The sequence below is a fragment of the Pectinophora gossypiella genome, chromosome 21, assembly GCF_024362695.1.
Source record: "Pectinophora gossypiella chromosome 21, ilPecGoss1.1, whole genome shotgun sequence".
Taxonomy (NCBI): domain Eukaryota; kingdom Metazoa; phylum Arthropoda; class Insecta; order Lepidoptera; family Gelechiidae; genus Pectinophora; species Pectinophora gossypiella.
In genome coordinates this window covers 8,757,853-8,783,853 of record NC_065424.1, presented here as the reverse complement: position 1 = coordinate 8,783,853, position 26,001 = coordinate 8,757,853, and the positions used below count along the sequence as shown (strand labels likewise).

Here is a 26,001-nt window from a genome sequence, read left to right as displayed (position 1 = left end):
CCTCCCTACCTGCCTGTAAACCTATCCCTCAAAGTTCCCTCGTGCTTCTTCCCACTGCTCTTATTCAGGTTCGAACCTCCTGTGGTTACTTTGTTGAAGCGCGAGCCCTGTGTGATACCGGTGCCCAAGGTTGTCTCATCACCACGGAACTGGTTGTTGACCAAATGAACATTGCCATCTCTCCTTCCTCAACTCCTGTGCGTGGTATAGGTAATGTTCAAGTTACGCAGTCCCGTGGTACTGTTTCCCTGTGTTTTAGGCCTGTGAACTCGACCATTCCAGAGATCTCGACTACGGCAGTGGTAGTTGATGTTATTGCTGGTACCCATCCTGAGGTAGAGTTACCTAAGCAAGTGGTGTCTTCCACTTTTCACCTGTTTTTAGCTGACCCTTCCTTTTACAAACCTGGGCCTATAAATGTTCTCCTTGGAGCCGATGTCATCGGATCCCTTCTGCGGCCCCAGATTAGTATTTTGCCTTGTGGTCTCACAGCCTTATCTACCGTATTCGGGTTTATCCTTTCTGGCCCCGTTCCAGGACGTTTCTGTGATCTTGAGCCACCTATGACGGGTGTGTCACTATCTCAGATCGTAGAAAAGTTCTGGAAAATTGAAGAAGCCCCTCAGTTGGATGTAGCTAACCCCTTAGATCAAGAGTGTGAGACCATCTTTAAAACTACTACCACCCGTGGAAGGGATGGTAGATTTGTAGTTCGTCTTCCTTTCCTACAGGATCGGCCTTGCCTTGGTGATTCCAAAACTACTGCCTTGCGTCGATTCCATAATTTGGAAAAGCGTATGCAAGCAAACTCTGAGTTTCGCGATAAGTATGTGGCCTTCATGCGAGAGTACCTAGAACTGCACCATATGTCCTTGGCTTCGGTAGACCTTACTCGCGAGCATTATTTTATCCCGCATCATGGAATTTTTAAAACTGGTGGAGACAAGATACGTGTGGTGTTTGACGGTAGCAGCTCCACTTCCTCTGGCGTCTCCCTCAACCACTGCTTGCATACAGGCCCTAAACTACAGAGAGATATTGCCCATATTCTCCTAAACTTCCGTAGACACGAGGTAGTATTTGTCACGGACATTCGGATGATGTTCCGCATGACGTGGATCCATCCCGAGGACAGAAAGTACCAACTTGTGTTCTGGCGTGCGGATCCTTCCCAACCTCTCCTTGCCTACGAACTCAACACCAACACATACGGTTTGCGATCAAGCCCCTTCATATCCATTCGTGCCCTGCTGGAGCTTGCTGAGCGAGAGCGTACTACGTTCCCCCGAGCCGCAGCAGTCCTTGAGAGTGACATTTATGTCGACGACTGTCTCACTGGTGCCGAGTCCCTTGAATCTGCCCGTCTCCTTAAATCTGAGCTGGAAGGTATTATGGCATCTGGTGGTTATGAGCTCCGTAAATGGATCAGCAACAGACCGGAACTGCTTGACGACCTACCACCAGAACATCTTCAACCTCATTGTTTCCAGGACTCAAATAATCCCCAGACGATAGCTGTCTTAGGCATTCAGTACGATCCCGTGAACGACACCTTTTCCTATAATACCCGATTGGATTCACCAGACCTCATTACCAAGCGTAAGGTGCTGTCACTAATCGCACGTATTTATGATCCCTGCGGTTGGATAGCCCCTCTTGTATTTAAGGCCAAATTAATTATTCAGCGCATGTGGCTCTCAGGTTTGTCGTGGGATGACGAGTTGACCCCAGTCCTTGCGGCGGAATGGGAAGCGTTTGCCCGAGACCTTACCCAGGTGAGCAGCATTAGAATCCCTCGCCACATAGTTCCTTCCGGTTCCTCGTCTCTTTCCATCCACGGATTCTGCGACGCTTCCGAAGCCGGCTATGCAGCTGCAGTATACTTGCGTGTGGAACATCCTTCAGGCTCTTGCTCCGTCCACCTTATAATGGCGAAAAGTAAAATTTCACCTGTTCGGACCCATTTAACAATTCCTAAATTGGAATTGTTAGGAGCTGTTCTCCTTTCAAAATTACTTCGACACGTTGTCCTCTGTCTCCAGAGGTCAATGGTGTTGGACAATATCAATAGTTGGACGGATAGCAAGATAGTACTCGCCTGGTTGAAGACCCCAGCCCATCAGTTGCAAACTTTTGAAGCAAACCGTGTGACCCAAATCCTCAACAGCGAACCTCAGTCCATATGGAGACACGTGCCTGGTGTTATGAACCCTAGTGATTGCGCGTCACGTGGTCTCCTTGCCTCCGAATTAGTCAATCACATACACTCATGGCTATCCCCCAAGTGGCTGACACAGTCTCCTGACCTCTGGCCTGGTGTAACAGAACCGGATCCTTGTCCTGATTTACCCGGACTTCGTTGTTTGGTGATGACTTCTGCACCACTCTCCTTTGACGTTTCTTCATTGCTAGAACGTTATAGTTCTCTTAATCGTCTAATCAACGTTGTCTCATACATGCTCCGGTTTGTTCATAATGCACAATCTCCCAATGATCGTCGCAGTTCTCCTTTCCTTACCTCAGACGAACGTGGACGAGCCCTTCTATCTATAATTAAGGTGGTTCAATATATTTCCTTCCCTGACGAGTTAGATCTTTTGCATCGTGGTGAACTTATTCACAATTCTTTGAGGAAGTTGAATCTCTTCCTGGATGACAGTGGCCTTATCAGAGTTGGGGGTCGTCTACGTAACTCTGATCTCCCTTACGATGCGCGTCATCCTCTTCTCCTACCCAGAAACGGTCATTTTATTAATTTATTAATCTCCCATTGTCACCAAGAAAATGCACATGCAGGCGCTAATACCATCCTAGCTATTCTGAGCCGTGACTATTGGATCCTGTCCGCCAGGAGAGCCATCCAGCATGTCATTTTTAAATGTATCCCCTGTTACCGCCTGAAGGCGGTAGTCTCTCAACCTCCGATGGGTGACTTACCTAAAGACCGTGTGACAGCTACTAGACCTTTTGATGGTGTAGGTACGGATTTTGCAGGACCTTTCTATACCAAAGTTCAAGCCTATCGCAACCGTAAACTCGTTAAGAGTTACCTGTGTGTATTTGTGTGCTTGTCTACAAAGGCCGTTCACCTCGAGGTTGTGTCGGACCTTACTACCGAAGCCTTTATTGCGACCTTTACTCGTTTCGTCTCACGTCGCGGTTTACCTAGACTTATCCGATCTGACTGCGGACGAAATTACGTAGGGGCCAATAATTACTTAAAGGAGCTAGAAACTTTTATCTCCCAATATTCTACGGTGCTAGGCTCAGAGCTTTCCAAAAGGAAAATTAATTGGGTGTTCGATCCCCCCGTTTGCCCTCACTGGGGCGGCCTATTTGAGGCGGCAGTTAAGTCAGCGAAGTCCCACCTAAAGCGTGTTATAGGGGAAACCCCACTAACCTTTGAAGAACTGACCACCGTCTTCACTAAAATAGAGGCAGTTCTGAACTCGCGTCCCCTGTGCCCTGTTTCCCCGGACCCCAACGACGTTGAGGTACTGACTCCCGGCCATTTTCTTGTAGGTCAGCCTTTAACTGCCCTACCCGAGTACCCGTATCAGGATGTTAAGATGCATCGACTTACCCGATTCCAATTAGTGCAACAAATCACGCAGCATTTTTGGTCACGCTGGCACTTAGAGTACCTAAATACCCTACAGACCAGACAGAAGTGGACCTCCCCTGTCAACCCTCCCTGTGTAGGCGATTTAGTTCTTCTCAAAGAAGACCACCTTCCCCCTTTGCAGTGGCGCCGCGGACGCATTACTCAATTGTACCCCGGTCAAGACAAAGTCGTACGTGTGGTCGATGTCAAAACTCCCACCGGCACGCTCAAGAGGTCCTTGACTAAATTAGTTCGCCTTCCTATTGATTAAGTTTTATTGTTGAAGTCTTTATTAGTTTCCCTTTCTTTTTTCCATATTATTTAGTATATCGTAAACATTTTACATGTTTAGGGCGGGCGATATGTTTACATCGGTATTTGTTTAGTGGGTGCATCGCAATCGTTAATTTTATAAATAACCGCAATACAAGCTCTGCCTACTCCCCACCTTGTATGTTCTATGACACATTACCGACCGGCCCACGACACTGTGCGTATGTGTGTAAGTTAACCAGTGCCTGAAGACTAGTGAGAGTATCCTGCCTACCCTACAAGGAGTATCGGTAACGTACCACATCATATTGCCATAGTTCGTCGACTGACTATTTTATATTTTACTTTGTGTTCCCCTGTACCCCAGCAACTTCCAAAACATATGTGTTTAAATTTTCAGTCCTCTTTTGTGGCTATGAACCTTTTTAGTAAAAAAGGTGAAGCATGAAGCGGTTTTGGAAATGGAAAAACGCTTGGCTTTTGCTGGTTCGAATCCAGCGCGGGCTCAAATTGTTTTCGAATTCATCTTTGGATCATAAATGCTCACGAGCTCAGCGATAAAGGAAAACATCCAAAGGAAACTCTCACGCCAGTTAAATGCATTTTCGGTTTAATTGAATAAAAAATGTTTATTATAAAATAATGCCTCACACAACGTTCGTCACGATCACGTTCGCTCTTACCAAAGATTTTATGACAATTAATGTTTGAATGTAACAATAATTGAACAATTATCCGTTGTAAAAATCAAATAACCCTTATGCTGTCTGGGATAATCAATTTGTAACTGTATATGGGGCATGAGTGGATGTGTGTATGTAATGTTATGTAAATATTAAAGTTAGTATTTCTATACTAACAGCAACATTGTTCATGCGACTGACTCTGCAGTACTCTCATGTTGCCACGATCACATGAGTTTATTTACGCCCACGCCACGTCATGCCACGCGACGCCACGCACACGTGACGTCGCTAAACTTTAACACAGATTAATGTTGCTGCTCTGAGCACGAGACAGAGCAGAATAATTATTATTAAATATGCTCGCATTATTATATTTATATGAAACGTAATTGTGTACAAAGCTAATACAAGTCGATAGAAATGGTTATTCCAAGCACGTATCGGCATGCCTCAGAACCACACCAATTGGACGCGCCACGCCGCCGCCGGGCGTTATTATGGCAGCCGTAACATGAAGCTACGCACGTAGCACGTGCTACGAGCGTAGCGGGAGAAGCGTAGCAACAGACTACGAACGAAATATAATTTGATACGAAAGTTTTCGCTTGTTTTGTTGGCAAAACTCTCCAACGTCCGAGATGAGTAAATCCGTGATAGCCCTGTTCGGAAAAGCCATGATTTACATCGTAGAGTCACGGGTTCGAATCCTGGCTCGAACTCTAAACCACTGAATTCGACTTTACGAATTTGAATTCATGATTGGACCATATCACGTAGTTACCAGGAATTATGACCGGTTAATGGCAATTATAGGCTTGCCCCCAATAACATGGGACTTAAACATATATGTATATACTATACACCTCTGTGTACCACTTCGGAGATACAGGCGTGATACTATGTTATGTAAGAAAATTTGTCCACAATAGAACAAACAAAACTTATATAATGAATGCGGCCATTGAGGGTTTAACACACCCGCTGATACAGGTTGATTTGCGGCGAGATTACCGTGGTCCCGGGGCAGGCGTTTACTGGACAATATTGTTGCGTAGGGTTCCCCAGGAAGGGAATAGTCACTTTTTAGTAGGTCTACTGAGTTAGCGCTATAAAATACATGGTTTCCTAATACATTTATCTGCGTTTTTGTTTTACTTATTTATGCAAGTTCCGAACGAATTCAGAAACAGTTTACACAAGTTATTTTGTTGCTCAATGTTTCGACTCTGTCTATTGATGGGTTCGAAATTCGTGTAAATGTAATCTAAAATGTCCCACAAGGAAAGTAAAGTATTGGCGACAGGAGCCGCGAGACAATCTCCGGCGAACAAGACTGATTTAAATATTTAAATAAATACTCGAGACATTCGGGAAAAATGTCCACAGTTACATTGTCCCGTCGCGAGCAATCAGCGCAGCTCCTATCTCCAGGGCTTATGTGCTAATTTGCTCTGGCGCACGACACGCGGCTTCAGAAGCTGATTAAAGCATTCAGTGCGTAAACTTTATGCAAATTGTCCACTTCCCCCCGATAGATGGGGGGGGGGGAGTTTAAATCGAGTTTTATCTCCGACGCACTGCACAATTTTATAGGTATTAAGAAGATCCTCACCGCGGGTATTCTCGTCACGTTTGAAGTAATTCAGTCTTTGTGGACAAGTATTGCAAATATCTGATGCGATTGTAAATATCGATAATTCCAAATACATAACAGCAGTAGCAACATAGAACACGTTCAGCTGATTGTCTTCCCAGGCATGTCGAGAAGTCCGACAGAGGGTTTTGTCCTTTCAAACAATGGATTTTTTTTCTGGGCGATAGGATGCTCCCTTGTCACCTTAATGTCATCATATCCCTCTTAAGACTTCGTATCAAGCTGCAAATTGTCTTTGATTACTAGTGATTATGTCCACCCCATTAGGGATTACGGGTGTGAGTTTATGTATGTATATAACTAGAGAAATATTTAAAATCTTGTAAAAAAGGAGGAGATCCTAAACGGCGCGTTCACGTAAGCAAGGAATGTATGGAGCAGCGAGTGCATTGATATAAAGTCGACGACGTGCGGCCCGCACGTGACACACACACAGGCAGCTGTCCACACACGTGCTGCAGCTGCTGTATTGTCTTTTATGAACTGCGACAGTTCTTCCACAAGTGCAACAGTTCTGAACTACGAGTATCACAAACTGGCTTGCAACAGTTCAGCACAGTTCGAGTTTATTGGTGAAGACCATGTTGCATGTGCTCTATTTGCTTAATTATTTTAGTATCTCGCCTGTTTTTGAACGTGAAAAGGACGAAATATAATAGGATTATGAAAGATTTATATCAATGCTCGATGCCGCACCATAAGCAATAGCGACATTTTGAAATAAGAAAAACAAAAACAGATCTGTAAAATAGGATTACACTCCCACGCCGGAGCGGGGCCGGTGTGCGCACAACACCGTCGTTTGATCCCGCGGGTGTCACTCGACACAAAAGAAGCTAGCGTCTAATTCGCTCCAGTACGAAATTGCCTCCCGTCCTTTTTGTAACAAGTCCATTTATAAACAAACTATTAGGTATTTCCTTCGTGCTGTTGTTGAAAGCCGAAATTTGACTCACAAATTTCTCTTTTGTAAGAAAACACAAATCAAAGGCATTGACTCATCACGAGGGCAAGATACAAAACCATCTTTAACATATAATAATATTAATAATTTATTTATTTATAAATTGATTTGTACAATTTCGGTTAACACATTATTGCACAAATTAATTGTTAAACCCTGAGTCCGAAACTAAGCTTAAGTCTGAATCTTGGGAATCAGTGTTTTACAGCAGCTAATGATGAGGCAGGAAGTGAAATTGACCGGTAGAACACTAATAACTACAAACCAGAAGAAAGATACAGTACAGATATAAAAACGTCATCATATCGTCATCTTTCCTTTTCGTCTCTAAAATGCAAGTGTTGTTAATAACTCAGTTGAAATGTCGCCAGGGCAAATGTCCCGAATTACCGGACATGTCCCACTTGCCCGCTAAACTTCGGAGGACAGATGTTCTGCTGGCTCGCGGGCGAGTTAATTCAACATCCAATTAAAAAGGAAATTCCGCAACCGGCCTGCCGCAGGGTGATTTCAATCTGTTGCGTTTGTAACTCATTTATTATTGTAAGTATTCTCTGTAACAAATGTTTAATAATAGAATTTCCTGCATTTTGCTACGTTACTCAGAGCAGCGTATTTCTCACTTTATGTTTAATTAAGTTAGATAATTTATATACCGCGGCCGGACTGTGCTGGATCGGGTCACCTTGTCGACTTAGGTGACTACTCATGGGATGAAACGTCACTCTTCAAATTGTTAGGACACGAATCATCCTCGAGTATCAACCACCATTTTTACTTGGCTTGTGATACTTTTAATTTTAACCGAAAAGGCTACGCCAGAATGATGCGTCAATGAGAGACTGATGTTGTTATATTGTCAATGGACAGTCATGAGTAATATTATGTACCCACTTTAGAACCCTGTCGCACTATCATATTTGACATTTATTGATACTTACGGTTTAATTTGTCAAAAAAGTTAATGTGACATGGTATCAAAGTGTATACATATTAGTACTCGTGACCGTATGTGGCGGCCTTTTATTTTAAATAATTTCCTTTTTCCTTTTCTCTATCAGCTACGTGTCAACTCATTGGGTAATATTATAGATGATCTCAACTATTTGAAGAGGGTGGCGATTCATCCAACAATGAAATATTTAACTAAGTAATTCTTACTCTCAGCTTTAATATCTTGTCGATCTAATAAAGACAAGTGTGTCGTAAGTATTCATATTAAACCAGTTAATCCGTGAGGATGGCCAGTTATTAAATTCCTTGAGATAAGAAAAGTACGAGATGAAGTCGACAATGTAGGCACTTAGTATTCACGGGGTGTTGTCTTGGCGCCGGACAGCAGGGCGTGAATAACCGAAAGCATATCGGTGAAAGTGGTTAGCAGTATGACGTCATACCTTTAAACAACGATACCGAAATTGCGCGCTGCCGAAATATGAACAACCAATACCGAAATTATAAAATCAAGCTCATAAAGGTTTTAGAACTGGCAATGTCGTCACGCTCGTGTCGTATCGAATTTCGGTACCGTTTCAAAACCATTTTTCGTTACATACTGATAAATAGTGATATGTACTGGTAGCGTTATATTATACCAGTACCATAACCATGGCTCTCCCTTTAAGTCAAACCGGTACAATAATTTTATACCGGTAGCGTGACCGTAGCGGACCGTTAGAACTGTGTGACAGCGAGATAACAACGAGAGACATTCACAAAGTAAAGCAGTTAAATCTTCTACAATTTCGAGTGTAAAAATGAAACTTAGCTAACTGCTAAGGAGTTTCCTGCGCTAAATTACGTGAGCTCTCAAAACTTTAGACAGTAATGCGACTTTTTAAAATTTTACTCAAATATACAACTCTTGACAAATGGTTTTAGGTTGTTGCTGTAATCTTCGCCGGGAAACAACGAGACTGCTTCATAATCCTCGCAGAGTTGAGTGGTTGTTGCCGAAATGGAATATCATCTTTTCACATGAATCACTGTAACTTTCAAAGCAATCCTTACAATTTATAGCTCACACAGTCTAAAGATCTTGATAGATACATCCAAATATATTTGGGTAGCGACGTAACTTCCGAAAACCATGTATGACGTCATTGAATGCAAATGTGATCGTAAAGAGCCGGTCTCTGTGCAAGGACGCGCGCAGGAGACGCCTGCTGATAACTGGGAGACAGCATACTGTCCATTGAAGCGAAAATTACTTCCGTAACAACGCGTTGTTATTGTCATTAAAATGAATGTGGCGCCCAACAATGAAATAACCTGCTCTCTTCAGTGCCTGCGGCACGGGTTCAGCGCCGCTATCGAATGGTATCGAGCTGTTTAGACTATTGGACGCAGCCAATGCTGTCTACGTGAATAAACGGCTCTTCGATACAAATCCCGTGCCACAGGCGCAGATACCTGCTACCTACAAAAAATACACAGGTAACCCAACATCCTCCTTAAAAGAAGCCTGATATACTTGAATAGCTTACTACGTGAAAAGTAAAGATATATTTAGAGCTATAGCTCTACATAGAATTTATCAAGTTCTTATTTCACCAGTCTCAGACATCATAAACAAAAAAACTTTATGATCTTAAACTACCAACGAAGATTCTGTAGTTTTTTTTTTTACATGGAAAAGTTTTGTACAACGTAACAAATTAAAAACATGATTCAATTAGCGAGAGACGCTCACCGAAAAGCAGCTTGCACCCTGCTGCCAGATAGTACTTGCCTCACTGTACAACACTCAGTTCACACAATCATCAGCACGACAACAAACTTCAGTACACAGTAATGAGAGTATCTCGTCGCGAGTAAGTTGCTCGTGTGCCGTGAGTATGTCGCGCGGGTGTCGCGGCGGGCGCCGGCGGCTGCGTTGTCGCGCGTACTGCCGCGCCGCAGCACCGCGCCGCCGGGCGGGCCCGCCACGCAGCGCCGGCCCGCACGGCCACATTAACATTTATTTAGTTACAGCCTATCAGGAAGGTCACTATTAATTGCTGAAGCACGTAAGCTGTGGCCCTCTCAAAGTATTTTTTCAGCGTGATGAAGTATAACATTTTATTAATGATGCTCCTTGGTTGTACCAGGACTATGAAAGGGAGAGAAAATGTTATGACATAATAACATTTTACACGTCAATCGTTATCTATCAAGATATGTATTAGGTACTCTTCATCTTGAACTTCAAACTCTGAAGGTTACTTACCAAATTGTAAGGAGTGTTAATAAATTATCCCAGAAGCACCAACCTATCTCATTACCCACTAAAGTCTGAACTTACTTGAGGATTGATCTCGCTCCTAGTTACCTAGAGAGCCGTACCTGACTTACGACAACATTTATTTGGTATTATTTAAGCAACATTACCAGCGACTGTTTCGGGAACAAAATGAAATACCACTCATAAATACGTCGTAAACATTTTAATGGAAACATTTCATCACTTAACATCATTAATTACATTCAGCCTCTATCGCTCGAGGAAATAAAACGATGAAATATGAAGTATGAGCTATGACACGCACGGAGTGACGGCGACACTTAATGTCTTCTGTTTGGTGTCGGGATGAACGGGTGCTCAGGTAGACATTTTTTTGAGAATGAAATCGAATCATTTCAACCACGAACTAGTAATAAGGGAACAGGAGACTATATTCGTATAAGTGCCTGCGCTACATTAACCCTATAATTTACGTACAATAAACCGTTATTGCTCGCACGTTTTAATACTCATGTACACAAATATTACTACGTTGTACACGCGCTTATGTGAAGATAGTTACCGGCCAGCTGTTGTAGCGCCAGCGCCCGCGCCGCCCCAGCAGCGCCCGGCGCCCGGCCTAGCGCGGGCGCGGGCGGTGCGCGTCCCGCAGCTGGCGCGCCAGCCAGCCCAGCCCGTCCGCCAGCCCGGCGCCCGACACCGCCGACGTCGCGCAGATGTGCCACGGCTTGTCCACCACGCGCTCCAGGCCCAGCGCTGGACAACACACCAACACACATACTTACATTACATATTTAACCTTTTATTTTCACACAAACACCTAGACAAAAAAAAAAATTCAAAATTCAAAAATATTTATTTTTCAAAATTGGCTTACAAAGTTAGCGCTTTTTGAACGTCAAACAAAATTAAATTACATATTATGTAACTAGCTGTAAAACTACTACCACATCGGAATCTGTAACGCTGAGGGAAAGACGTGGCCAGAAAACCTCCCAGCACAGGGCCCTAGTCCTACTGTTTCATGTTTTCCTTTCTTTTCTTTTTTTTTTAATCCAGTTTGTATTACATAATTTATAGACTTAAATACAATGGTATTCCAATTACAGTCGGTGGAAGGAAAGTGAAAAATAAAGAGTTTATGTGACTATCACAGAAACAGTGTTTTATGAGCTCCCTGACAGAAGCAGGCCTGTCCACATACGCAGCACCCGATCACGAGTTGACGCGAAAGCCAGCCATCGCTCCCTTCGCACATTTTTGAGGGAAAGGTGCGACCCGACTTCCGGACGCCACCGCGTACACGAACATTTCGAGGCGAGCATGCACCACTTATATAAAGAAGCTCAAAATCCTCCGCCTGGATATAAAAAAAAGTACTCTACTGTTCAAATATCATCAAGTGTTTCACAATCCTTTTTAATCCACTTACAAAGTTTTTTTAAATTCAGTATTTTAGGGCCAAGTTTTTATTGCAAACAGTCTTGTCTTTCTTGTGTTGAGCTGAAGTAATCCATTTAATATTATTATCTTTAAGATAGTCTCCTACTTTATAATAAGCTTTACTGATTAAAGTAGTTTTTATAACATTCTTAAACATGTTTCCCGAAAGGCCTAGTACATCTTCTGGTATCTTATTATAGTATCGCACACACAGCGCTACAAATGATGTGCTAATTTTGGATAGTCTGGAACTAGGAACTGCTAATTTGTTCTTATTCCTTAGGTTGTTTTTGTGCTTATCACAGTTTCTTAAATATAAGTGTAAATTTTTCCTAACATACATAATGTTCATATATATGTATTGACAAGGTACAGTCATAATGGAAATCTCTTTAAAAAATTCTCTGAGAGAATCGCGGCATCTCAGTTTGTAGATAGATCTGATTGCCCTTTTTTGTAGAATGAAAACGGTTTCAATATCAGCTGCTCTACCCCAAAGCAAAATACCATACGACATAATACTATGGAAGTAGCTAAAATATACCAATCTTGCAGTCGTCACGTCAGTCAGTTCTCTAATCCTTTTGACTGCAAATGCAGCTGAGCTAAGTCTACCTGATAATGATTTAATATGTATGTCCCATTTGAGTCTATCATCAATATTTAATCCCAGAAAAACTGTATTTTTAACAAAGTCTAGTTTCTGGTTATTTAGAAGTATATCACAATCAGCAGAATTTACGTTAGGTAAACTGAATTTAATACATTTTGTTTTCTTTCCATTCAAAACTAGGTTATTTATTGTAAACCAGTGGTGGATCTGGCAAAGGGCGTGATTTATATGGTCATTGTTGGGCTTTCGTCTGTCTGTTTTAAAAATAAGGGAAGTATCGTCCGCAAAAAGTACGATATTTGACAAGTTCTGACCCTCCACCATGTGGGCCAAGTCATTAACATAAACTAAAAACAAAAATGGCCCGAGAATGGAGCCCTGCGGAACACCTATCTTGACTTCAGAGCCGAAAGATTCTGTATTATTTATTTGAACCTTTTGTGATCTACCAGACAAATAAGATCGCATAAATTCCAATTCTTTACTTTTAATACCGTAGTGTTCTAATTTGAGAAGCAAAGTTTCATGATCCACACAGTCAAAAGCTTTTGAGAGGTCGCAAAAAACTCCTATAGCATCTTGGCGTTGCTCCCAGGCTGAGAAGATATGTCTCATGAGAGCAACTCCCGCGTCACTTGTCGAACGACCCTTTGTGAAACCAAACTGTTGCTCATGTAGCACCTTAGTTTGGTTAGCTTAGACCTAGAAGAACATTTATGAAACAAATAAAAGAAAAGGTACAGGTCGTGTCGTATCAGGAGGTGAAGGGAGGAATGGCGATTACTCCACCGACAAGACTGACTGGCAGTTTAGAGATTTTCAGACGTGAGCGAAGGTTATTATCACTATCATTATCGCGGTTAAATACGCGTCCTTTCAACGGCATTAATTGAGAGTTAGGTACGCCGTAACTGTGATTTACATCAGATCTCTATACAGGGTGTTAGGGGCATCGTAACGAAAAAAAAAATGGAACGCCTATTTGATTGTACTAAACACGATGGTGGGTGTTTTTCTTGTCGCAAATGTTTAATTAAGATTTTGAAATTTTACTGTGCCGCAATGTAAGTCGAACAACGCGGCACACAGACGCTAAACCTACGCGCGGCTACGTTACGTGCGTGATAACGCACACGGCACACGTACATCGTATCCGATGTTGATATCTAGGTAGTTTTCATTCTCTTGTATTTAGATGCTTAGTGGTTCAACGTTTAAAAATGTTGAGTTTGTTGAAGTAGAACACCTACTGCCACGATTTTTCACGCACGGTACCTACCTACCAGTTATTAAAACGTTCCTAACTTATTAACAATAAAAACCCTACTCTTGCCTTACCTTAATTGTTATTCCTTCGGATGAAGTACCTAGGTAGGTACCCTAGAACATGTCACGTCACGTAGGTATGCAACATCGCGTTTCCTCCGCGGTAGGTAGGTATCACACGCACTCACAAACACAACACCTTGCTCTTTAATAAACATCAACAATCTTCCATACTTTTGCGCAGTAAATGGTCTATGATCTATCATCATAGTCGACACTACTCATTTACAGAATAAAACAGACACAAAACACTCACAAACACGAAAAAAATATCCTCGAAAAACATCACGCAATTCGGGTCAAGCTTAGTACTCGACTGAGCGGAAGCGCGCGGCGGCGTTCGCGCAAAGCATCAAAGGCGCCGACGACGAGCCGGCCGCGGGCGAGTCGAGCCGACGACTAGAGAGAGAGAGAGAAGTATGTTTATGGTGCAAGTGACAGAGAAAGAAATAGTATCTCTTCGTAATGCCTACTTTATTGGCGCGCGTTGCCCTTGACCCGTGCGCTGGCTATTCACCTGTGCGGCTGTGCATAGCTGAAGTTGTAGGTGTACGTTATTATTTATTGATGACATTGATAAAATTTAACAATTAGTAATTTTTATTTGTTTATTTTAAATGTGGGTTCTATGCAGCTTAAAACACAATATGGGACTGAAAAAAATTTAAAAAAAATCCTAATTTTTTATGAATTTTGCGACAGGAAATTCCACTTGATAGCTATCAACTCAAAAGAAATAGTATCTGTTCGTAATGCCTACTTTATTGGCGCGCGTTGCCCTTGATCCGTGCGGCTATTCACGTCCGAGTATTCATCAAGACAGATCAAACAAGCCCTAACTCGGAGGTCTTGCGTCCCAGGATCCTTTAATAAATAAAAAAAATAAAAAATTTAATTAATTATGTCTTAGAACCTTCTTGGCCTATGTGGTCCAGTGGTTGAGCGATGGGCTCATGATTCGGAGGGTCCGGGTTCGTATTCCGGTGGGGACATATCACGAAAATCTGTTTATAAGGCCGTTGGTTAGGACGTTCAGGCTGATCACCTGATTGTCCGAAAGTGAAATGATCCGTGCTTCGGAAGGCACGTTAAGCCGTTGCTCCCGTCTACTAGGTACTTATGTAAGTACGTACCCGTTACATGAATATTGTACACAGAACAGGATAGGTTTAATTAGTTCTTTACTGATGATTTAACAATGAGATTTAAAACCACGAATAACTTAGTACTTAGTACCTCGGTACCAACATGTAACAAGAAAAATAAGATCACTTCTCTCGGACAATTTTTTTCTTTGAACATGCCGACATTGCCTACGCGGCTTAGTTGCCGAACTATCGATAGGTAGATTATCAATTGTTGACCTTGAAAATTGTCTAAACTATCGAAAGTAGTGATAGTACATTTAGATCGATACTAGCGATAGTACCGATAGGTCTTGCTTTGTAACAATAATGGGTATTGATCTAAAAGATCTATCGATAGGTACCTACTATTGGTTTTTTTTTAACTAGGTATCGATAGAATATCGATAGGCAACACTCTGGCGGAGTGTCCGCCCAATTCTAGACGCGATCTCGCTCGATTTTTGTGTAGCGAGGTTTTGCGTAGGTACTTGACATACTAAGTTGGTGGATGGTTGACGTAGTAGGTAACTAATTACCTAATCTGTGGTGGTTGTGTTAGTTGGTTGTGAGTTATTCTAATGACAACAAAGAATACAATTATTTACTGTTTCAGCTGTTTTAGGTAGATAATGGCCCCGATTCCTATGAGTGAATGAATAACCCGGCCGAATCAAAAAGGTATCTCGCTGGTATGCAAACCGTTTGACGTGTGCTGTCAACTTAATTCTGTCGGTTGTTTTAGATTTCTGCCTAAAATTGACGTGTATTTCATAAATTTTATGCCTGTCGGTTACCCGTCCATTTAAGAATAAGAATAAAATAAATTTATAATTTACGATAGACAGAGAAAGAAATAGGATCGGTTCGTAGTGCCTACTTTGTAGGCCGCGCCGCCGCCGCCGCGCCGCCGCCGGTGTGCGGAGCGTGGCGTGCGGAGTGGGGCGTACGGAGCGGGGCGCACGGCGCGCGCGGCGCGGTGCGGGTGGCCGTTGACCCGTTCGAGCGTTCCGTGATTACGGATACCGCAAAATTGTTGGCTCCATTACATTGAAAATTTTCGATAATTTGTCATTATTGGTTTTTTTATTGAAATTTGGGTTCTATGCAGCTAAAAACACAACATGGAATTGAAAATAATTAAAAACAAAACTCAAAATTTCATGAATTTTGCGACGGAAAATTCCACTAGATATTAACTCAGAATCATGGTCTGAATCATCCCCCTCAGTATTCGTTACGATGTCACTTACACCTTGTATATATAATTAGAGTTAATTAGTATAATGCATAAATGTAACCCATGTGGCAGTACTAATTAAATAAATAAATAGAAGAACCTCCGGCAAAGGAGAAGCACCGGAAGAAAATACAAATATTTCCGTCGGCAGCACCCACAAACGTGCCACAAGTTGCTTTGAACGTTTGTACCCGAAAGAGCGCCGATATAATCCGCAGAGACATCGCAGCGGAATTTCAATTACTGGTATTATACATAATTTATTACACGCGGTGGCTGGATATGAATACTTTATTGATTCACCTCCACGAGATAACAAATTAATATTACTTCGTAGGTCACACAATATTCGAAATATAATACTTATTGTGCAACAAAATCCAAGACGAACGAGAGAGCATATTGTTAATTGACCAACATCACCTACATGGGTGTTGATTACCATCATATAAGGATAGAAATATAAATATAATTTGAATAGTGCACATTATAATATTCTACTTTCGTCGGATCGGATAGCATTCACTATCTGTCCACCTACTTATTTGATCATCATCATTGGCCGCAGTATCTCTTATGTGATTGTTGCGACTCTAGTGAGTTTCCTGCGGATTCCCGATTGGTCGTTGATGTTTTGATTTGCTACAGGTATTGGTGCGGCGGCATGGGGGTGGTGGTGTGTACCGGCGGCCACGTGGTGCGGCGGCAGCGCGCGCGGCTCGTCGCACTTGTTGGCGCACACCAGCAGCGGCAGGCGGCGCGCGCTCAACTCCGGGTGCGCCAGCGCCAGCTCCAGCTCCTCGCGCGCCACCACTGCACACACCAACACACACATCGCTACCTCCTCTTCTACACACATCATTGCGGTCACGTTGCCACTGCAATACGTCATCATTGTCAAACAACAAACATACAACAGAATTTGTTATATCGCTGTTACTTTCGTTTCGACGAAAAAATATTTTAATTAAATTAATTTCGCTACATCGAAAATCATCAGAGATTATCACAACCAATCCGTATGGAACGAACATCTTTAGGACCAATTTGAAGTGAAAATCAGTGAAGCCAATAATAATTTGCAATCGTACTGGAAAATAATATCGAGTATCTGTAGCGCCGCCTAGTGGCGAGTAGTACTAAGTATATAATGTCACCGAGTCTGAGATGGTCAGCGGCGTCGACGACGAAGATGATGGCGTGCGCGGTGCGGTAGTGGCGCTCCCACAGCGCGCGGTGCCGCGCCGCGCCCGCCGCGTCCCACGCGCTGAACGTCACGCCGCCGCCTACGACACAGGCAAGCTCGTATCACTCCTCAAGTCCTTGTTCACGACACAGCCAGGTTAAACTATAAACTTTCCACGTTATAGGCACACCCCGGACACTTCATACAAAAATCCTCGTTTTACACGAATACTGTTTGTGTAACGCCTAACAGCATACCATTTAAGACTAAAATAAGACTCGTTCAGCCGCTGGTGGAGAGGAGAGAGTAGCCGTTCTATACGTAGTACTATTCTCAACTATGTTATAGGTAATTATGATAATACTATCTGCTTCACAGTAATCAATACTATACCAGCTGACAATTCTAGACACAACAATTATAAAGTCAATAACATAATATATACCTGAAATAGAATAGGATCCAGGAGTGATCCTTGAGCCACGATCATTATTATGTGTAAGAGTAATTTTAAAACTATAATTTTTTCGAACTCCTACGTGAAAAAAGTAATTTTAAACAATCTAACATAGTTACATATAGTATTCATTTACAAATACCGCATTATTTAAATAAATCTTCATGCTTAACTCAATCAAACGCTTTAGATAAGTCTTAAACTATATCAATATTATTTTGTGAAGTTTTCCTGGCATAAACAATGTTCCAACTTTGTTACACGTGTATTTAATTTCTAGTTTTTCCAACAACTCACCACAGCCACCACTTTGCAAAGGAGTAAGGTTCTAAAACTGCGCCCAGCGGTGAAACTTATATTACTCATAAACAAATTACTCATAATGTAAACAACATTATGTTATAGTAATAATAATATGTGATACCAGGGTGATTGAGGTTGGTACTCCACCTCACAACCCACACGATAGAAGAAGAAGATGTGTCTCACAGCCCATGAGACTCACTCTGGAAGCGCTCGGGCTGCGCGGGGGCGTCGGGCTGCGTAGACGCGTGATGCGCGGGGTCAGGCGGGCGCAAGGCGCGCAGCAACGCCGTCTTGCCGGCGTGGTCGAGCCCCAGCACCAGCACGTGCGCCTCCAGCCGCGACGTGCCCAGGAAGCCGGAGATCTTGTCCAGGAGACCCATCGCAATCACTCACTCACTTGCTCTGCAACTTCAAACTCACAGATATTAACTAATTTTTAGGTATCGGCGCCGTATTTCATGTGCCTACTGTTGGGTTTCACTGATATTGTGCTATTTTGAGTTCAGCAGAGTCCTATTCCTGTCCGAGAGTGTGAGGGAAGTTTAATAAGAGTCCGTGGAACGAAACCTCTACCTGACGTCCCTATGCGACTCGTCAACTGTGACGTCAGTTGGAGTCAATCGTCCGGTAGCGCGCGCGGGGTGCATGAAACAATGCCTACGATAAGAATAAAAATAATTTTGCCATCCTATCGCGGTGGTTTAGTTACTTGCTATAGTAACATAATATTATACATCAAATAAGCCTGTTCACTTAAATTAACAATTAAAATGTCACAAACTTACTCAGACAACTCGTTACTAACTCCAGAGATACTATTAGTACAGTCACCAAGGTTGTAATTACAGAAAATTAAACGGAAATAAAGGTGTAAAATGACTTAAGGTATATTTAAAAATTGTGAATTATCTGACGTAGTCACTAACGTTTAATATCATAGGTAGAGGAACACGGGTCTGGTAATCAATGTTTGTAGCATTCGTAGCCATAGCAACCTAACCTTATCCAATACTATTATTCAGCATAGATGCGACTGGATTTTGCTAGAAAGTGGGTTTAGAAATAAAAAAATACATTTCAGGAAAATGACTAACACTTATTTAATAACGTTACAAGTAGTTTACTTATCACTAATTAATTTAAAACGAATTCACAGGGACGTCCATTGAGTTCTATCACTATCATCACTTTTCACGGGGACCACTGTTACACTGTCGGAGGGAACTTTATTACTGTCACTTGTATCACCGGGCGTGTTTTCGACATCTTTATGTTTGAGTGGGCAGATGACGTCATATATCTGCTGTGGGTCCCTGCCCCTTGTCTCCGGCAGCGCGAGCGCCGCAAACGCCGCGTAGGCCAGCGTGAGCGCGGCGGCCAGCGCCACGGCCGGCGGCACGCCGTACATGCCCACGGCGCCGAATATGGCCACCTCCAGCGCGTTGCCGCCCGCTGCTGCCGCCGTCGCCACGATCAGCGCGCACCCGCGGTACTGCAAATTGGAAAACCAAATTATTTACTTTCTTTAAGTACTTAAATAAAGTCCCAATTGAGTAGTTCGAAATCTTCTAAATCGTTGTTGGGACTTCCTAAAGCTTCGTTCAGAGACCTGTACCAGGAAGCTGGGAGCCCCATTCATTCTTATCTCTTTTACAATTTAATAGAAAATACGAGAACATAATTAATTAGCTATATACCTACTTACAAGATATTTGTTTAAGCTCTTAGAGATTGCGTTGCGAAGTAATTTTACCATATTTTGATACGGTCAACAAAAGAAATTCTTTGATAGATATGAATAAGTATTTGAATTTAATGACCGCAGCAAACTTGATAGAGTGGAGAGGTCGAGAGTAAATAGGGTCTCTATTAATGAAAAGGAGAATAAGAGAGAGATAAAGCTTTCAAAGCACTTACCCGGTAGTGGAACATGTCTGCCAACAGCGCGTAGGGCGCGGGCTGCATGCCGAGGGAGTCCGCCGCTACGGCCACGCCCAGCAGCCCCGCCAGCGTGGCTGCGCCGGCACCGCTCCACGCCAAGCCTGCGCCGACGGCCAGGCAGCCGCCACATATCAGCGCCGTCCACACTATCAGCGGCTGCAAGCACACCACATACACGAATCAGTCAGAAATTCACAAAATCATCAGAACAAGGCGACGCGAAGTCTCTCGTCACACTCTCGGCGTGACGAGGCGCTAGCGCGGCGTTGTAATGTGACACCAGACCTTTACACTCGACGCGACGGCTCCCCTACATTTCGGTACATAACAACTACTGGCACCGCGGTAGAGAGTATCGGCGTCCGAAGGACGTAATATACGATCCCGACGACCCGATTACTCTAGCCATAGAGGCAGCCAATCAGCTCGCGACACCAAACACTTCAGGACCCCGATACCGACCCCGCCGGCGTGGTCGACGATTTCCCTCATTCAGCGCTTATCGCTATCGACCCACTAGGGTCGATTAATTCTTTCAAATATTTTTCCTCTCAGACGACGCCCTGAGCCGAGGTTCGCGCCCAACTGGGCACACTCGGGCCTGTTGTCTTAAACGTTGTACCGGGTGAGAGCCTTCAGCGCTCCCCATTTGTCCGGCCAAGTAGTTAATGCCATCTGCGGCAAATCTACAATAAGTCACGTCAAAAAAAAAAAACAAAAAAAAAACCGCGGTAGAGCTGCGTCAGGCCGGCAGTGAGACAACATAGCGTATCCAAAAAAACTTTTATTGTGCTCGCTCAATCAATCAATCAAATCAAGATTCCTCACCTTCCGTCCAACGCGCTCGACGAGGTACAGCGCTATAGCGGAAGCGACCAGCTGCACGGCGCCGAGGATGAGCGCATGCCGTGCCGGGCGCCCCGCAGTAGCCGTGGCCCCGCCGTCGGGGATAGCTTCCTGTAGCACCAGCTCGGCGAACTGCAACAGCGCCAGTAGCCCGCAGCACTCCTGCCCCGCCACCGCCACCACTGACAGCACCAGCGCGCGACGACGTCCCCGGTCGCTCCCTGAGCATCAGGGAAATGTCAAACGTTAAAAGGGGGTTAAGAATATACGTCATTTAATTTTGTTCCGGTCTAAATCGAACAGTACTTAACCGCCTAAAAGGATGGGAAAATTTGCACATAGGTCGATCTAAACTAAGAGACGGATACAGGGGGTACTTTCCAGGGCAGGCTTAGAGTACTACCGCGATATCCGCAACCCCGTCGCGGCGGCTAATACATACATAATTCCTTAATGAGTGAGAAAGGCGACTCGTCGGAGTCTTCCCGCGGCGGCAACATGTCCACCTCCTTATCCAGCCGCGCACCCTCCGCTGGGAGCACGCGCAGCCACGCCAGCGACGCACGCGCACCCTGCAGTACATAAAACATTACAAAGGATGATATTTCAGTTAAGAAATTTGCACGAAATGAGTGACACAGTTTATCAAAAACTAAATTAATAAAAACTACTAAACTACCACTAAATACTATTTGCTGAATTAGTAATTTCAAATACTTAACTATTTTGAATTTGATTTTATCTGTATGACGCCTGACAAAGATGAATGGAAGTTTAATACCTATAGTAGATAACTTGATCTGATCTGTTTGTAGATAACTGTATGTTGTTTTGTGTTTAATAAATAATGATATACTTATAGTACAGAGTGGGATAGGGGCAGTAGGATGATACCTCGTGTTTCCCGGCGGCGGCTAGGAAGCTGGGTGACTCGGGCACGAACATGAAGAGCACGCAGTGGACCAGCGACACGCCCAGGCACACCCACAGGATCACCCTGCAAGTGACGAGACAAACATAACACACCTCTATTTATACGCAACGAAAGATATTTAAACGTATCCTTATGTAAGTAAACCGAGCCAATAAGAATGAAAAGTCTAAGAATAAAATAACCATATCTTAAAATACAACATCTACAAACTCTTGATTTCACACAAAAGAAACACTTTACATTTACTTTGTTTACATAAGTATCATATCTTGTATAGACAACGATGATGATGGATAAGACAAAACAGAGGTAAGCTCTCGACTCATGGCAGGAGTGAGTGCGACGCCTGCACAGCGCTAGTAATCGTAATGTACTGAAATGTAGGAGAGACGTCACTCTGCGGGCGCTCGCCGTCGGGCCCGCAGAGTGCCGGGAGGTTTATTTCTGGCGATGGCAAAGAGCGTGTTACATACTGGTGCGGCAGGTCCGCGTCGGCCGCGGCGTACATCAGCAGGAAGCCCACGTTGTGTGCTAGCACCGGCGCCGCCGACGCCGCGCCGCGCACCGCGCCCGAGCTGATCTGGCGGAACAAACATCCTTGATTTTGTTTTCCTCCTTCTTTGTACGCACACTTACAAAATAAAGTATTTCAATGTTTGTGGTAAGATTTAAGAACACATTAGGTAATGGATTTTGTTGTTGGTTTGCAAAGAGTAGTATGTCTGACGTACAAAAATATAAATAAGCAAACGCTAGAGAGATGTAACATTTTAGTCAATAAGTAGTACCTCTCGTCCGTACAGCGGCGCCGCGGTCCAGGCGGCGGCGCCGGCGAGCCCGGCGAAGATGCGTGCTGCCAGCAGGCAGGCGGGCCCGGCCGCCAACTTGAGCCCCCAGCAGGCGACGAAGGCGGCCGACGCGGCCAGCAGCGGCGGGCGGCGCCCCACGCGCAGCGCCGCGGCCGCCAGCAGCACGCCGCCCACGCTGGCCGCGTGCGTCAGCCCGGCGCCGCCCGCCACGGCGCCCGCGCTGGCCCCGCCGCCCTCCTCGCCGCGCCCGGCGCGCGCGCTCGCCAGCGACACCCACGCCAGCGACATGCCGAACGACACCGTCGGCACGTTTGCTGCAGCACAACACAATCGTAATACCTCGCTGCCACAAAACCTTAAGTTGTGGTCCTAACACGGAACAGATATGACGGTGTACCAACGACGTAGGGTGGAATACCTTATGAAAATTCAAATATCACCTAATTGTTATTAGGTGATTTCATTTTAACGTTTAGTAACACGACCAACCAGTTGTGATCTGGTGATGATAATTAGGTGAGTGAGATCAAACTACAAATGAAACAAATAATTTAAGATCCTCGTGGACTTCAGTTGCACATTTACATCACCCGCTTTTTATTTCAGACCTAATCATCATCATCATCAGCCGTACGACGCCCACTGCTGGACATAGGCCTCCCCCAAGGATCTCCACGACGATCGGTCCATCATATATGTTGTATTGTTTTCCGGAATAAAAACTTTCCTCTATTCTTCCCCAAGTCTCAAACAAAGATTAAGTCTCAAACGATGTCTATACCCTACATAACATAAAGATGTTGTTTAAATTCGGCAGGCAAAGATCGCCCACCTATAAAAGAACTTTCTTCTGTTCCGTAGGCACATGCCTACCCTCAATCAGCCAGAAGAGATACCTAGATCATAGAGTAACACGGACCTCCGCAGATGCTATAGATTGATGATGGATTAACTTTCGCATTCATAATATTAGTAGATTAGGATTTATTTCGTTTAAAGCGTGTGCTGAATTCTCACTTGATCCTTTAAAATTTATTTGATCCTCAGCAGTGAGTGTCTGTCTTTGTTTCTGTGTACAATAAATTGTTAAATAATTAAACCCAATTAACATCCTCGCAGAATCTGATTTTGAAAAAACCGTTCACGAGGGTTGCACTGAGAACATGCAATGAGTTGCATGTTTGTTTAAAAAATCAGTTATTTCATATTAACATTTATTACGGTGGAATATTTACATGGCACACGGGGCATGGAGTAAGTAGATGTATAATTATTAAGTAAGTGGTTGAGATTTGTCCAAAAATAAGTTTATTTTTGCCGGTTAACTTGCCGGGAGTTTTTGTAGTGTTGATTGAATGACTTTGTTTAAATTTAATTCAAGTTTTTGTCCCATGGGTTTTATTGCGGTCAGAACACGAGACTAGTGCAGCGTGGGACCACACCGCGGCTCTTGTATAATAGACCGTAACTCAATGCCATAACGGCTAATACCTCCAGCGCAGCGGTGGTCACTCAAGTGTGGTATTTCCAAACACGTGTGGCGATCGTCTGATGTTATTGTTTATTATTTATTTTTGTTATCTTTTATTTTATAATTAAAACCCATTTAGGATTTTTTGTGGTTAAAACCGTACCTTTGCCTAAAAAATAATATTTTTAGGCGTATGACGTAATTTGTATAATTGAGCTGGTTTTAGCAGTCGCTTATCTGTTAAACGAGACCTGTCAACTTCAAGTTAGGTAAGCGAACCCCGAAACATAGGTAAGTACGTATTTAACCGGCAAAAACCACGTTGGTAGTCCATCATTAGATACTCTGGAGTAAGAAGAAAATCTATAAATACTATCCTATCTATTATCCCGAGACATATTTTAACTATTATGTGTTACGTACGTCACCAGCCAATAGGTAGGTACTTTGAGTGTAAAAAACACTGAACACGGTAATTATCATACCATTAAATTGAACAAGTATAGGTACCTACAAACATCACCACCGAGTCGAATTTCAACATGGTGGACAGTAAGTACATTCCCCGCTTATTGATATTTTTATAAATTCTTCCACTGCTGCAGGCGCTGCAGCAATTCTTTTCGACGACGTATTCAATGTACCTATATGAATAGTTTATGATACTTTACGATAAGTACTTATTATTTCTTATGATTTGTTTATTTTGTATTCCGTTTATAAGACGTTACTGGTATACCTAGACCACCGCCGTAAAGTCGCCTGTCTGTCGGTTTTTTACAGATTGTACTTCGGGGAGTGTGCACAGGAGCTCCATCGGCTCATTCCACCAAGTCCTTTCCATCTGAGGACATCCAGACGTACGGCGGGTTACCATCCTTACTTGGTTGACATACCACTAATCCGCACCAAGCGCTTCGCTTCATCCTTCATAATGCGCACAGCCAAGGAATGGAATGGGCTGCCGGCGTCGGTGTTTCCTGACTCTTATAACCTGGGGTCCTTTAAATCACGGGTGAATAGGCATTTTCTGGGTAAGCTCGTTCCAACGTCGATCTCTTCTTCTTGCAGAAGAACGAAGTCAAGAGCAAACCCATCTTAATTAAAAAAAAAAAAAAAAAAAAATACCGGTCAGCAAGTGACAGTGTACACAATAGTTATATAACGCATCCAGCTGCTTGTCGTAAATTAAGCTCGCCCTTTACTTTGATCACCCGTTCATCAAACCCATCTTAGGAATTCTTATCAAACCTCTACTAGAAACTTACCCCATTAGAGATTGCGGACGTGAGTTTAATAAAGACGTGAGATGTGGGGCGTGAGTTGTGTTTTGGTGCAATAAAGTATATATTTGTATTTTAATCTCCAAACACAACTTACCCAGGAGCACAAGAAGGATCTGCCTGGCGGCGGCGTGGCACATGCGCACGCGCTCCGACACTGCCGGCACCGGGAGCACCGTCATCTCGGACTATCAGCGCTCACTGCTCACAACCAACAGCCCACTATACACTGTCTAGTGTAGCACCACAGGGCAGCCGCAACATGCAGCAGTACACACGGCGGTGGTGGGTGCTCGGCGCGCACTACGCGGGCCGCCGCCGGCGTCGGCATATAAGCCCGTTCGGCGCACGCGTCTGGAAAAACACATGTTTTTCAACAATTTACCTACCGACGTCGGATAACAACCGTCGTGCCGCGCACTTTCCTCCTCTTTTACCTTTACTTGGTACGCGTTACTTTAAATTGTTCAAAATCTTGTTTATTTTTTATTATTTCCTCTTTGCCTACACTCCTATAGAGGAAAGGAACGCCGCCGTACACGTAACACAAGGTTTACAATCTCATTCATATTGTTTCTGAGTCTTCTAACAATCATGAGGGTGTCCCTACTTGGTCTG

The 26,001-nt window shown here is 43.6% G+C and overlaps 1 protein-coding gene across 1 annotated transcript; it reads right to left on the bottom strand.

The window, feature by feature from the left end:
* Nucleotides 1-11,023: 11,023 nt before the first annotated feature.
* LOC126376845 (probable metabolite transport protein CsbC) lies at nt 11,024-22,779 on the bottom strand (the record flags this gene model as incomplete). Its single annotated transcript, XM_050024395.1, has 12 exons — nt 11,024-11,160; nt 16,835-16,963; nt 17,308-17,436; nt 18,299-18,487; nt 18,901-18,914; nt 19,254-19,591; nt 20,017-20,196; nt 20,869-21,107; nt 21,329-21,458; nt 21,781-21,883; nt 22,294-22,400; nt 22,609-22,779. Coding segments are annotated over 12 exons (1,866 nt in total), but the record flags the coding sequence as incomplete, so codon positions are not given.
* Nucleotides 22,780-26,001: the final 3,222 nt, after the last annotated feature.